Source organism: Poecilia latipinna, unplaced genomic scaffold (assembly GCF_001443285.1).
Source record: "Poecilia latipinna isolate Pla-1442-1.1 unplaced genomic scaffold, P_latipinna-1.0 Scaffold424, whole genome shotgun sequence".
Taxonomy (NCBI): domain Eukaryota; kingdom Metazoa; phylum Chordata; class Actinopteri; order Cyprinodontiformes; family Poeciliidae; genus Poecilia; species Poecilia latipinna.
Window position 1 is genome coordinate 168,951 of NW_015113040.1, and position 14,013 is coordinate 182,963.

At 39.2% G+C, this 14,013-nt stretch overlaps 3 protein-coding genes across 3 annotated transcripts; 2 read left to right on the forward strand and 1 right to left on the reverse strand.

Moving 5' to 3' along the window:
* The first annotated feature begins 517 nt into the window (after positions 1 to 517).
* Positions 518 to 4,297, forward strand: LOC106950831 (trypsin-3). The gene is made up of 6 exons (XM_015037937.1): positions 518 to 612; positions 849 to 923; positions 2,074 to 2,227; positions 2,992 to 3,130; positions 3,225 to 3,479; positions 3,588 to 4,297. Exons 2-6 carry the CDS (start codon positions 866 to 868, stop codon positions 3,735 to 3,737), a joined length of 756 nt encoding a protein of 251 aa, XP_014893423.1. The 5' UTR covers positions 518 to 612; positions 849 to 865; the 3' UTR covers positions 3,738 to 4,297.
* Positions 4,298 to 5,266: 969 nt separating this feature from the next.
* Positions 5,267 to 10,538, forward strand: pink1 (PTEN induced kinase 1). The gene is made up of 8 exons (XM_015037933.1): positions 5,267 to 5,747; positions 6,618 to 6,893; positions 7,303 to 7,406; positions 7,507 to 7,689; positions 7,806 to 7,969; positions 8,074 to 8,201; positions 9,190 to 9,420; positions 9,520 to 10,538. The coding sequence occupies exons 1-8, from the start codon at positions 5,391 to 5,393 to the stop codon at positions 9,802 to 9,804; spliced, it is 1,728 nt and encodes a 575-aa protein (XP_014893419.1). The 5' UTR covers positions 5,267 to 5,390; the 3' UTR covers positions 9,805 to 10,538.
* Positions 10,539 to 10,715: 177 nt separating this feature from the next.
* LOC106950828 (tubulin alpha-1B chain) lies at positions 10,716 to 13,887 on the reverse strand. Its single transcript, XM_015037934.1, has 4 exons — positions 13,782 to 13,887; positions 12,781 to 13,003; positions 12,554 to 12,702; positions 10,716 to 11,814 (listed from the first exon to the last, which is right to left on the reverse strand). The coding sequence occupies exons 1-4, from the start codon at positions 13,782 to 13,784 to the stop codon at positions 10,834 to 10,836; spliced, it is 1,356 nt and encodes a 451-aa protein (XP_014893420.1). The 5' UTR covers positions 13,785 to 13,887; the 3' UTR covers positions 10,716 to 10,833.
* Positions 13,888 to 14,013: the final 126 nt, after the last annotated feature.

The window sequence follows — 14,013 nt, forward strand, 5'->3', positions numbered from 1 at the left end:
TAGTTTTATGGGCGAGACGTATTTATTTTCTTTGCAATGTTCACAATGTTTGTGGTATTTTTATCAACAAGCTGTAATTGGTACAATAGTGTTACTGAAATTAATTATAAGTATTTTGACTGTGGTAAATTCAAATGCTGATTTACAATAATATTTATAAAACCAGAGGTAAAACATAACAATAGATAATAATAATGGCAGGTTGTAATGAGCTGCTGTTCCATATTGCCAAACAGGTTTTTGCACAGACGGGAGTGATTTAAATTCATATTTTGTGCATTTCCAGCAAAGCCACTGGAAATTTGAGTTATTTTCTTCCAATAAACAAAAGTCTAATATTTTATCTTGCCTGTAAACTGGTTAGGATCACCGAAGATTGAGGCGTTTCCAACCTAAATACTGCTGGACTAAAAAACTTGAGCCTACAAAACAGAACAACACCTTATCTTTGTCATGTAGTAGGTCAGAGCGTGAGATGGTCAGAGGACACAAAACGATGGAAAGATAAATTTAACAAAAGATTTGTATGGGGATACAGTTACACTTAAAAAGCCAGGAGGAGAACACTGGTCTCACCAGAAGCACAGAGGGGTTCAAGCTTTTCACCTTACGGTAAGCGGAAGATAATTCAATTAAGCTCAACTCTTAACCATCACTGATCTGACACTGATTTACAATTCATATTTAATTTATGTAAATTTGCAAAGAATGCACCTGTCATATTGAGCCAGATGAGATTCAGACTGTTAAAACTGTTTTATATGTTTGTTTAATCATGTTGAAATGACCATAGATGCTCCAATATGTATTGTAATAAAGCTGCAGAAATACATGCTTCTCTATTACAGATTATTTAAGGCCAACAATGTCTCCTCAACAAATTGCAACAGTGCTGTTTATTCTGTCTTCAAAAGTATGCTCACGTAAGTTCTTTATTATATTTTAAAAATATAATCCTAACTAAAATCTTTGAACATTTTAAACAAATACATCACCTAAGCTGGTGAACGCATTCCTGTGTGTAAACGTAATTGTGTTGCATGTTATCTTGTTTACAGTTAAGCCCTAAAAAGATTACGTCTTAGGTGCAAAGTAACCTATTCACTTGAACAACACATTTCTTCTTACTTCTTAATATGCAATGAAAAAAGATTTAACTGTAAAAGGCTAAAGATTAGGGTGACGTCAAGGAGGAGTTCCCATTTTAAAGACTTGGACATTACCAAAGCTAATATGTAAATACGAGTGGAAACTTGCAAAAGAAGAGTTTGATTATTGTAATGGGAAAAAAAAAATTCACCACCAGGGTATAAGTAATTCAGGGCTCAAGTAAGTATGATGCGCATATGTGTGTGCACCATATTCACACACGCATACGGTGCGCTTAAACCTGTTCTGGTCTAATAACTTTCCCTGTAAAGACCAATAGTCAGGGCCACATTCAGAAGGATGTGGCCCCTGGGTCTGGGTGGGCCCGGTTTTGGTGCCCCACCAGCACAAGATTATGTTACATGCGCTAATATATATAGCTGAACACCAACTTCAGGGGTTTTAGGCCTTGTCTACATGAAATATATTTTCATATATGAAATGTAACTTTGCAGTCAGACTTTATAAAAAGTTGCAAATAAATATGGCATCATTTCTAGAAATATTTTCATGCATACAGACAAAAAAATCACTGAAATATGCAAAAGAAGATGTGGAGCTTTTATAAAAAGTCCATTGTTCTTCCATCTGTTAGAGTTGAAAGTCAGGTTGGAGGTGTGGCTGTTTTTTAATATATATTTCTCAGGGTTTTCTCCACAGTTCAAAACATGCTTATGATGACTGTGCCTCTGTCTCCTGCATCAGTAAGCCTATATGTGAACAGCCACCTGATAGGCTGAATAGGAGCCCAACCCTGCTCCTATGCTGCTCCTATGATAGAGCATCATTTTTTAAGCGTATGGGTTGAGATTTGGTCTAGGTATTGAATTAAATTTGCGCACACCTACCAAACTTTTTTTTTCTTTCTATTAAACGTTACAAGTGCCAAAACCTAAATACCCTCCTGCTCACTGCTGTGAACAGAAAAGCTTGATGCAAGGATCATCGGGGGTCAGGAGGTCCAACCGTACTCGATCAAATACCAGGCCTCCCTGCAGACTGAGAAAGGGGAGCACTATTGTGGAGGAACACTGGTGGACAAAGAGTGGGTGGTGTCTGCTGCCCACTGCTGGAGACCGTAAGAACTGAAATTAAAGAGATGTTTGATTTAAATTGCATTTAATCTGTTTCATTTTCATTTTATTTTTTATTTCATTTACTCAGTAAATAGTTCATTAAAGAGATCATGAATGAAAAGCATAAAAAAGTTTACATTTACATCTGCCCCCTATTCACATAAATAGAAAAAATTGCTTGAATAGCTTATCAATTCATAAGACTGTTACACGGACTAATAAGACTAATACAAAACATCAGCTTATTTAATACCACATTGCTTCATCATAACGATTTTCAAATTTCAATTTAGTTCTTTTTATCTCACTCTCAATATTGTTTGATAAACTGACACATTTTTAATACCACTTCCTCCTAAATATTCAAAACAGATTTTTACAAATTTGTTTTTTGTAAATCTGTTCTGATTATTGTTTGGTAATTTTTTTACATGTAATTTATACATATACTTTAAAATGTTCTACTTAATTCATTAAGTTTCAATATGTTTAACTGTATAAATATTAGGTTTACGTAATCTCTGTGTCCACTTCCACTTTTGACTCTAAAACAGCTCTCTCCTGTGAAAGAAAAATCATATTTATGAATGTTTTACAACTACTACCCCAGACTTCCACACAAAATGTCAGGAACAATCATGTCTGACAAAAAGGCCTTTCTGTTTAGTAATTCCTTCACCCTATTTTAAACAGCAATAGCTTTGAATATTCTGATAATTGGATAATCGTTGCTCTTTGAATGGGACTGTTTGTTTTTGACTCCTAGGAGCCACTTGATGATTGTGGTGTTGAGTGAACACAACCTGCGTGAAACAGAGGGATTTGAACAGAACTTTGGTGTCTCAAAAATATATGTGCACAGCTACAACTACAAGACATTCAACAATGACATCATGCTTATTAAGGTTTGCAGACGGGGAGCGGTGGTGAAATAATAAATACCATGTAATAGAATTGACAAGGACTATTTGCTCATCATTTCACTGGTTTGTGTTACAGCTTGATAGGCCAGCAGTGCTGAACGCCTACGTCCAGCCAGTCAGGCTGCCTGATGAAAACACCCCCCCTTTAAGAGGGAATCTTTGCACTGTGAGTGGGTGGGGTGTGACACAGGTTTATAGTTACGCGCTGTCTCCGGTGCTCCGAGCTGTGGACGTGACAGAAATATCGCTCTGCTACTATTACTACTGGGGCAGGATCACTGAGAACATGATGTGTGCTGGATCTCCATATGGTGGCAAAGATTCCTGCCAGGTACAAAAAAAAAGTTATTCTTCAAGTGTATATGTCATTATGATCAACTTTTATTTCAGGTCTGACTAAGTAAGATAAATTCATCATCCTGTGCTTGGTCATCCACAGGGAGATTCTGGGGGTCCACTTGTCTGCAATGGCATCTTTGAGGGGATTGTCTCCTGGGGCATCAGTTGTGCAAATCCATACTTCCCTGGTGTCTACACCAAAGTGAGGAACTATGTGCCATGGATCAGCTATATCATGAATTCTGATTAAACATTTAGCTTTAATCTTAATAACATCAAAACTTGTAACGCATAATTTTGCCTTCATATCTGCATGGTACTATAAATAATTTTTAATATAGCATAATATTAAATCATTGTGTAATGTTCATGTATTCATTTCTCCCATGCTTCATATAAAAGTCTTTCTTGCTTTTGTGGTTATTTGGATTAAATATTATTGCATTAGAATAAACTGAAAAACTACTTTTCTGAATGTCAAATGAATACAACTGAATTATTTAGGTGGTCACAATTAAGTAGTAATTTATTTTGTTAAGAGATTTCTAACATATTCCTAAATAAAAGCATTTTTATTGGATCTTGTTTCACTTAATAAAGAACAGCATTTTTATTTTAATAGTTATTGGATCAAGATAAACTGCATAGTTGGCTAAAGGTCTAAATGAGCTCACTCAATTTTTTTTTTCCCCACAAGCCATTTCATGTATGAATCATTATATATCAGTTGATTGTCTTGAAGATGTATATTTCAAAGACTGTTGACATGTCTACTTAACTGTATGGCATGCTTGAAAATGTTCTGACAAATAAATACATATTGTTATATACCAAGTGAAAATGGTAAAGTAATTAACAAAGTATGGCTGTTTAATTATGCAGTGATTTTTTTCTCATGATCTCACCATTTCCTGTTTTGCTCTGTTTGGATTACCAGGACTATTTCTGTTTGGTAGTTCCAGAAGTTTGCAAACATTTCCATAGTAATTGGTGCTTTTTAACAATTAAAACCTTGGACCAGGTTGAGTGCAGCTTCAGAAGACCACATCACAGTGCCGCTGTTGTCAGCTAAAAATAAGAAAGTAAGGCTATAATTCACACATATTAATCAAAGTGAGACTATCAATTTCAGTTGTAAAATTCAACATAAAAGCATGGAACCATCCTGTCTTAATTCAACAGTTCAGCTGCTTGTGGGTTAAATGTATAAATCACAGTGTAACAGTTTTTGAATGTATATTTGCAAAAGTGTAGTGCCCTGTATGACATAGCTCAAATAATGTCAAACAAGTTTCTTTTAGATGAGAATGAGTTTACTGTACTCAAGTAGCCTCTACAATCCAACAAAAACAACAGACACCTTCAGAATACGGTGGGGAAAAAAATATTCGCGTAATATTTTTGTAGCCAACAAATTTGAAATAATGTGTGATTTTTATATCAATATGAAATAAAAACTCTGTGATATGATTCACACACTTGTTGAACCTAAGTAATAAAGTAACCAGTGAACGCATAAAAGCAGATCGTCAACACCATTTTTTGAGTAGCTGTCTTGATTACTAAGTAAGATTAAGATTGAATTGTCAAAACTTATATACGAAATGTGATATTTGGGTTTTCTGTTTTATACAGCATTTTATTGGTCTCTCTAGTTAAGGTAGACACACTCCTGCAGTTTGTCTTTTCCACCAGTTAACTGTTTTTCAAAATAAATAATTCCTGCTGTTGCACTTTTTCAACGCCAGATGTCACTAAAAATAACGCTTAAAATATTAACTTCTGTGGCGCATGCGTGGATGGTGTTGTTTTTGTTGCGCTAACAGTCCGCTACCTTGGAACAGTAAAACCGGGACTGAGGTTCACAGAAAGGGCTATTTGAGCCTCCTTTTCTGGGTTCATCATGTCTGTGAAACACGCCATTAGCCGAGGGCTGGAGCTCGGCCGGTCCTTTCTTCAGATTGGTCTCCTTAAATCAGGCGGCCGAGTCGCAGCAAAGCTCCGAGCTGACCGTTTCCGTGTAGGCCCGTCGGTCCGCACCGTTCAGCCTCAGGCTTTCCTGCCGGCCCGGTACCGCTATTACCGCACCTCTCTGAAGGGTCTGGCGGCTCAGCTTCAGTCCGCCGGTTTTAGAAGGAGGTTTACCGGCGCGTCGCCTCGGAACAGGGCCGTGTTTCTGGCTTTTGGCCTCGGTGTGGGGCTTATCGAGCAGCAGCTGGAGGACGACAGACAGAGCGCTGCAACATGTCAAGAAATACAGGTATGGTGACCTAAAGTTAGATTCTGATTCAGTAGTTCGATTTCAAAGCCTTCACGCAATCTTGACTGCTTTTGAAAATTCATACTTGGTTTGGTCAGACCTCAATAGAATTATTATGCATTTCCCACATTCAGTATATTTTATTTTTAACCAAAGGACAAATAAATGTTGTGGCCAGGAATGATCTCGTGTAGCAGTCAGTCTAGCAACAAATCTGAAGAACCTCTGACTGAAGACTGTTGCTGTGAGAAGGCTATGAATTTCATACCAATAGGACAATATTTGGGGAAAATAGATAGGGCATGCAGATATTGGCAAGCTAATAATTTGCTTTGCCAAAAAAATGCATCCACCTCCAAACTTGAAGAAAAAAAAAGCTGAGTGAAATAACTTTTTCTACATATTCACATTTGTTCTATGAACTGCTGGGATGAGTTTCTACTGGTAAAGGGTTCATATCAATAGGACTTGGGATGCAGATATTGACAGGCTAATAGTTTATATTACCAAATAATGCATCTCCCTGCTAGCTTGGAAAAATAAAGAGTTAAGAGTGAAATAACATTTTTTTACATAATCACAGTTGTTCTATGAACTGCTGGTATGAGTTTCATATCAATAGGATACTATTTGGGGAAAGTACACAGGGCATGCAGATATTGGCAGGCACAAAATTCCTATTGCCAAAAAATGCATCCCCCTCATAGCTTGAAGAAACAAAGAGCTAAGAGTGAAATAACATTTTCTACATAACCACATTTGTTCTATGAACTGCTGGTTTAATTTAGACATGGTTTGCCCAATATAAAGTGAAAACGATCCAAGTTAGTTAGAAATATCTTGTAATCTGTTCTTCCTCCCAATGTGCAGGCTGTGTTTAAGAAGAAAAAAATCCAGAGCACACTGAGACCTTTCACCTCTGGATTCAAACTGGAGGACTACGTTATAGGGAACCAGATCGGTAAAGGCTCCAATGCGGCCGTGTATGAGGCTGCAGCTCAGTTTTCTCACCCTAAGGAGACAGAGAGAGACTCGACACTGGTGGAACTAAAGGACAATGAAGAGGAAGTCCAGAACGTGCGATCTCCGTCATGCTGCTCCTTAAGAAACTTCCCCTTGGCTATCAAAATGTTGTGGAACTTTGGGGTGAGTAATTTGCAGCAAATGTTGTTATATTTCTCACTGTTTATTCTATGTCACATGCTGTTCGCATTTTAATTATGTAAAGCACTTTGAAATGCTTTGATGCTGAAATGTGCTATACAAATACAATTTGATTGATTGATTGAATAAAAGCTTTAAAAAAATAGCTCAAATTATTAGAGGTGCTGTCTGAATCAATTGGAAATGCTCAAAAATAGATTTTATTCAGTTTAATTTTTTAGCAAAATTATATTTTTGATTATTATTTTATTATTATTATTTAAGAAAAAGCTAGGCAGCTATGCTAGCCTAATACGACTAATTTAGATTACAGAATTTTATGCACAAACCTATTTTTGTTTAAATTTAAACTGATGGAACTTTCTAATTTTTGGGTGTTTTTTGTACACAGGCTGGATCTTCAAGTGAGGCGATATTAAAATCTATGTCGCAAGAACTTGTCCCATCTGGTCCTCTGGCCTTAAAACAGGAAAAAGAGCAGATTACCCTGGATGGGTAAATATTATGTGTTCGGATTCTTGTAATCCTGTCCTGCTGTTCAGATCAAAGAACTACAAACATGCTGATGAATCCTTCTGGTCTCTCTGTAATGCAGACGTTTCGGAGTGCTTCCCAGAAGAGTTTCAGCTCACCCAAACGTGATCAGAGTGTATCGGGCTTTCACCGCGGACGTGCCGCTGCTACCAGGTGCGCAGGAGGAGTATCCAGATGTGCTGCCAGCCAGGCTCAACCCAGCGGGCCTCGGAAACAATCGCACTCTTTTCCTGGTCATGAAAAAGTATGGCTTAAAAATGTTAAATATGACTTGCCATATTTAATCTAAAACATCCCACCGTATTATCAGGTTTAACACATGCAGTGCTTCATTAAGCTCCTGTTGTTTTTGTTTTCTAGCTATCCCTGCACACTGCGGCAGTACCTGCAGGTTTCCACACCCAACCGCAGGCAGGGCTCTCTGATGGTGCTGCAGCTCCTGGAGGGGGTGGACCATCTGTGCAGGCAGGGTGTTGCTCACAGGGATCTGAAGTCTGACAACATACTGGTAGAGTTTGACTCAGGTCAGATGTAAAAACACACACAAACATAAAAAAAAACATGTTAATCATGTTTCTATCAGATTTTATTTAATATTTTGGCCCTCTTTGCTTTATTTTTCTTGAAGGTGGCTGCCCCCGTTTGGTAATTACTGACTTCGGCTGCTGCCTGACTCAGAATGACTCCAGCTTACAGCTTCCATTTAACAGCATATGGGTCAGCAGAGGAGGAAACGCTTCACTCATGGCTCCTGAGGTGAGTCTAAATACTTCAACCACAGTAAATACTTTCTGACACAAGTGAAATATTTCAATATGAGGCTTCAGGATTAAAATGGCCATGATGTCCGTTACCTCTTGAAGTGTCACTTTGTCAAATTTTGTAATGCTGAAACTGCAAATCTCAATGTGTTTTGTTGGGATATTTTGACTTTTTAACCCCTAAATAAAATTAGAATTTATTTTATTAGTATACTGAATCCATCTGTGTGTAATCTAAAGAGTTTAGCAAACCTGTGTGTGGAAAACTTAACACAGCACATCAAACTGAAGTATGTCTATTTAAGACATAATTTGGAGCTGGAACCATTAAGGAACATCTTTGGGAAGATTTAAAACTTGATGTTGTTGTTTATTTATATCAAAACATTTCTTATAAGACTTTTGATTTACCATTTTCAAAATAAATTCAGTTACTATTGTCTAAAACCCTCAAAAACTGTATGTATTGTTGCAACTGCTAGTTTAGTTTTGCCGTTTTTTCCACCATTTGTTCAAATGGCATATCATAAATTTGAAAATATAATTAAATGTAGTTACTGTGTACAGTTTAGTAATACAAAACACATTTATTAATGCAACTAGTTGTCTAAAGAGCTGAATGACATATGGGAAACAGTATTTGGGGCTGATTGCTGTCCCCTAGTAATAAATTATTTTTATTGTCACTTTTCTTGTCATCACAGTAATACCACAAAATTTTGTGATAAAACCTTAAGTATCCCCCATGTGTAAAGTTAATCAAGACATACCTTGTAAAATTTAATTTTCCTTTTCTTGATTTTGTGTCGAATTATTGCATAAAAACCAAATAAATGCACTGAAGTTTGTTGCTATTATGTAAAAAAAAATGTGAAAAAGCTGAATTGACATACACACTTGTGAACACACTTTGTGATGATTTATTAATGTGACAATAAAATGATGTGTTAAAACTCATTAAAATGTGTCGTTCTTGTCTCCAGGTGGTGACTGCAGCTCCAGGCCCTGATGTGGTGATCGACTACACCAAGACGGATGCCTGGGCTGTGGGGGCAATCTCCTATGAGATTTTCGGACAGCAGAATCCTTTCTATGGAGCTGCGGGATTGCACAGCACAAACTACCAGGAGAAGCAGCTGCCTCCTCTTCCTGCCTGTGTTCCAGCTGATGTCCAGTTAGTCACTAAACTGCTACTCAGGAGGAACCCAAACAAGGTAAAAGCAGGTTCCTAACTTAACTGAAGGATAAGTTAGGACCAAAAAACAGCACAAATAACTGGAACCTGCACTGAATGCATTATTCTTCCTCTGCAGCGCCCCAGTGCTCGTGTTGCAGCTAACATGCTGCATCTCAGCCTCTGGGGTCGCAAAGCCCTGGGTAATCTGGACAGCGCTGGCATGAGAAAGCTGGCTGATTGGCTGCTGTGCCATTCGGCTGTGGTCCTCCTGCAGGGCTGCAGCGGCCCCAGTGGGAACAGAGTGGAGGCGGAGCTTCAGAGGAGCTTCCTGTCTAACCTAGATCTAGAAGAGCTGCGCGCCGCTGTAGGCTTCCTCCTTTATGGGCAAGATCAGAGCAGGGCCTGCATCATGTTTCCATAAATTCACTCAAAACTCAGAAAACTCTTGTGTGTTTAGTTAATAAGCTAGTATAAGTGTAGTGCTGTTAGTGTTATGCATCGTTTTACCAGTTGCAAAACTGCAACTGGATTGTATTATCCTTCTTCTGTGCGTTGTACACAATGTCCCACACAAGTCTTCAGTTGTGTGTCACTTAGCATATATCCATTTCTAACTAGTGCTCTGCATTTAAATCTCAGGGTAAAAGACATCAGTGTCTCTGCATCAGTTTTTCTTAATGTAATTCCCCCAAAATGAATTGTCGATAATAGAGAATACTGATGGCTACTTGTAGTTGGGTTGTTAAAGATGTAAGATCTTTTATTTATTTTTTTAATACTTACAAGAGAGAACCACAACACATACAGTAGTTTTTAAGCCACAAAGTTGAGGCCAATGCAGATTTTTTAAATTAAAACAATGCATTGCACTTGTTAGGCTCTACTGTGTAGGGTAACGTAGTTGCCATTTCCATTAAACACCTGGTTACCATTAAATGTAGATAGTTCTACATTTTTCTGCATGCTTTCTGAACACAATACATGGAAAAATCTAAAAAAAAACATTTGTTTTGCTGTTTGCACTTTATGTCCAAGTTTGCACATTTGCTGAACTCTAACCAAATATTACAGATGAGGGTGGAGGGAAACTAAATGAAAATACTGAAATTTGTTAGTGTTAAGAAAATGTTTGAAAAATAAAAGAATCTGAAAGTCTGCAAGTCTGATTTTTTTTGTGTGTGTAGAAAAATTTTGTTTTGTTCAAAGAGGGAAGCTGAGTTGATGCTTGAATTCCTGTGCAGATTTCCTATGAAACTTTGTCATTTGCTCAAGCATAAAGCAATGAATAACTGTAGCTGTTGGGTTCACAGAACCAAATAAAAACAAGAAGACTTCAGCTTAGGAAACTTTATTAGAGATCCAATCTGACAGGAAAGAATCTTGTGGTAACCTAATATTTAACTTCAGAATGGCGGAAATGCGCTCATCTTAACTCATCCTCACACTACATTTAATACTCCTCTCCTTCCTCCTCTCCCTCACCCTCAATTGAGTCGACTCCCACCTCTTCATAATCCTTTTCCAGAGCCGCCATATCCTCCCTGGCTTCAGAGAACTCTCCTTCCTCCATCCCCTCACCCACATACCAGTGGACGAAGGCCCTCTTGGCGTACATCAGGTCAAACTTGTGGTCGAGCCTCGCCCAGGCCTCTGCAATGGCTGTGGTGTTGCTCAGCATGCACACAGCCCTCTGGACCTTAGCGAGGTCACCACCAGGAACCACAGTGGGCGGTTGGTAGTTGATGCCAACCTTGAAACCAGTGGGGCACCAGTCCACGAACTGGATGGAGCGCTTGGTTTTAATGGTGGCGATGGCAGCGTTGACATCTTTGGGAACAACATCGCCACGGTACAGAAGACAGCAGGCCATGTACTTGCCATGACGAGGGTCGCACTTCACCATCTGATTGGCCGGCTCAAAGCAGGCATTGGTGATCTCAGCCACTGAGAGCTGCTCGTGGTAAGCCTTCTCGGCGGAGATCACAGGGGCGTAGGTGGCGAGAGGGAAGTGGATACGAGGGTACGGCACCAAGTTGGTCTGGAACTCCGTCAGATCAACATTCAGGGCGCCATCGAAACGCAAGGAGGCAGTAATGGAGGACACGATCTGGCTGATCAGCCTGTTCAGGTTGGTGTAGGTGGGGCGCTCGATGTCGAGGTTTCTGCGGCAGATATCGTAGATGGCCTCGTTGTCCACCATGAAGGCGCAGTCGGAGTGCTCCAGGGTGGTGTGGGTGGTCAGGATGGAGTTGTAGGGCTCCACCACCGCGGTGGACACCTGAGGAGCCGGGTAGATGGAGAACTCCAGCTTGGACTTCTTGCCATAATCCACAGAGAGACGCTCCATCAGCAGGGAGGTGAAACCAGAACCGGTTCCACCCCCGAAGCTGTGGAAGACCAGGAAGCCCTGCAGGCCTGTGCACTGGTCAGCCTGGAGTAACAGAAACATAACGTGAGCCATTTTCCAATCTTACCACAAATTTTTGTTTGGATTTTGGTCTCAACTTTGAATGTAGTTTGATATAGTCCATATAGAGGTGCACAAAACTGATATTGTGATTTATTTTTATTTTTTTTCCAACCCTGCAATATATGTTGTAGTGCCCAGTATTAACATCTGCTGCTGTGAGACTCTGGCTGAATGTGACATAAGTTTGAAAATGCAGTTTGAAGGTATTTGGAAGATATTAGCCAAAAATGATTGGGCTCCCAAAAGTCTTTACAATATGAATATTGCACACACTGTAATTGTAATAGATTTGTGAAATATTGTGCAGAACTAAGTCCATCCTATACAGAATGGGATTTACACCAACTAAGTCATATAGGAGGATTTTGGATTCGGGACCAAAATATTCAGCTTTGGTCTCTCTGACCAACGGATTTGTCTACCCAGGCTGTGGAATCTCTGCAGCTTAGGTGGTTGCTTCTCTGATTAATGCTCTCCTTGTGGGATCTGTCAGTTTTGCACTGGGTTTATTTTTGGCAAATCAAACTAAAAAGGTCTGAACACAAATGCATGCCACACTTTTCAAATTTTTATTTGCTAAAATTTTTTGAATACAATAAATTATTTCCCGTCTACTTCGCACTTCAAATAAAATGCTTTATTAAATTAGGGAAATTCAGGGACTACTTTGTCAAGAGCCTGCTTTGTAAAATTGACTCACAAGTTTGCGGATCCTGTCCAGAACCAGATCGATGATCTCTTTTCCGATGGTGTAGTGTCCGCGGGCATAGTTGTTGGCAGCGTCTTCCTTCCCAGTTATCAGCTGCTCAGGATGGAACAGCTGGCGATACGTCCCAGTACGGACTTCATCTAAAGAGATAAATGCAATAAGATAAATTCTCCAGTTTAATCAGTAAATAATGAGACATTAATATTTGTGGAATTTACCAATGACAGTGGGCTCCAGGTCCACAAAAACAGCTCTTGGGACATGTTTTCCAGCTCCAGTCTCACTAAAGAAGGTGTTGAAAGAGTCATCTCCACCGCCGATGGCTTTGTCGCTGGGCATCTGTCCATCAGGCTGGATCCCATGTTCCAGGCAGTACAGCTCCCAACAGGCATTGCCAATCTGGACACCAGCCTGACCAACGTGGATGGAGATACACTCACGCTGGAAAGACAAAGCAAAAAACATTTTTCATTTTCACCAAAGGAGACCGTTTTTCAGAGAAGATTGTTCTGAGGTCAAGGACAAGAACTCGTCTTTCTCATGCCATGCATGTATTTTTCTCTGCTTACTTCAATTTTTATTTTATTTTATTTTTTTACAAAGATAGCAATTTGTTAAAATTGTGAATCTTTTTGTTTGTTTTTTGCTTTAAATAAAGCAGTGCGTTTTGTGCTGCGACACCAAAGTGTCAATTGCTCAGAGGATTACTGTAGAGAGAGGATTATCTAGGTCAGACGTTGCAGTGTGGTGGCTGGGAAGCTCCTCTCTGCTCAGCCTGTTTGCCATTGGATTCCTGCTGAAATAGATTTTATTTCTGGTGACAAATATATACATATTTCACCCAGTTTTGTAAAACTGCTTTTTAATTTTTAATGGATTGCATTTGGTTAAGTGTTGGATTTATTTAGTGTACATTTACATAAGGACGCCTTACAGGCATAGACAACCAACCTGATAACTAGTTAATAAAACATGGTGGTTAAAGAAAGGCATGCTGATTTAGAACAACCCTTATATAAGTGAAATATTTCAGACAAAACTGAAATACATATAATAATATATTTATTATAAGGATTTTACCTATTCAGATCGTCAGCAGGTCGAAAAATGTATCAAGACAAAGCGCAATACAGAAATGGCCTACGTTCCTTAGATTAGACCTTAAAAATAGCAGCTTTGCAAATAAAACGTTTGCAAAGAAAATGTAAGGCATGCTTACCATGTTCTCTTGTCGATGTTATGCAATGCAATGACACAGGTTCGGAGGAGAATGTGCGTCCGTGCTGCTCTGTGGATGAAATCTGCTTTGGTGACGCACCGCACGCGTCCTCAGGGAGGATACAGAGGCGCGCGCACCATCCACCACCACCCACACAAACCAGACATCAACCTGCATGAATGATGCGCAGACAGGGAGACGCAGCCGATCCGAGGAGGGTATCTGGTACAGA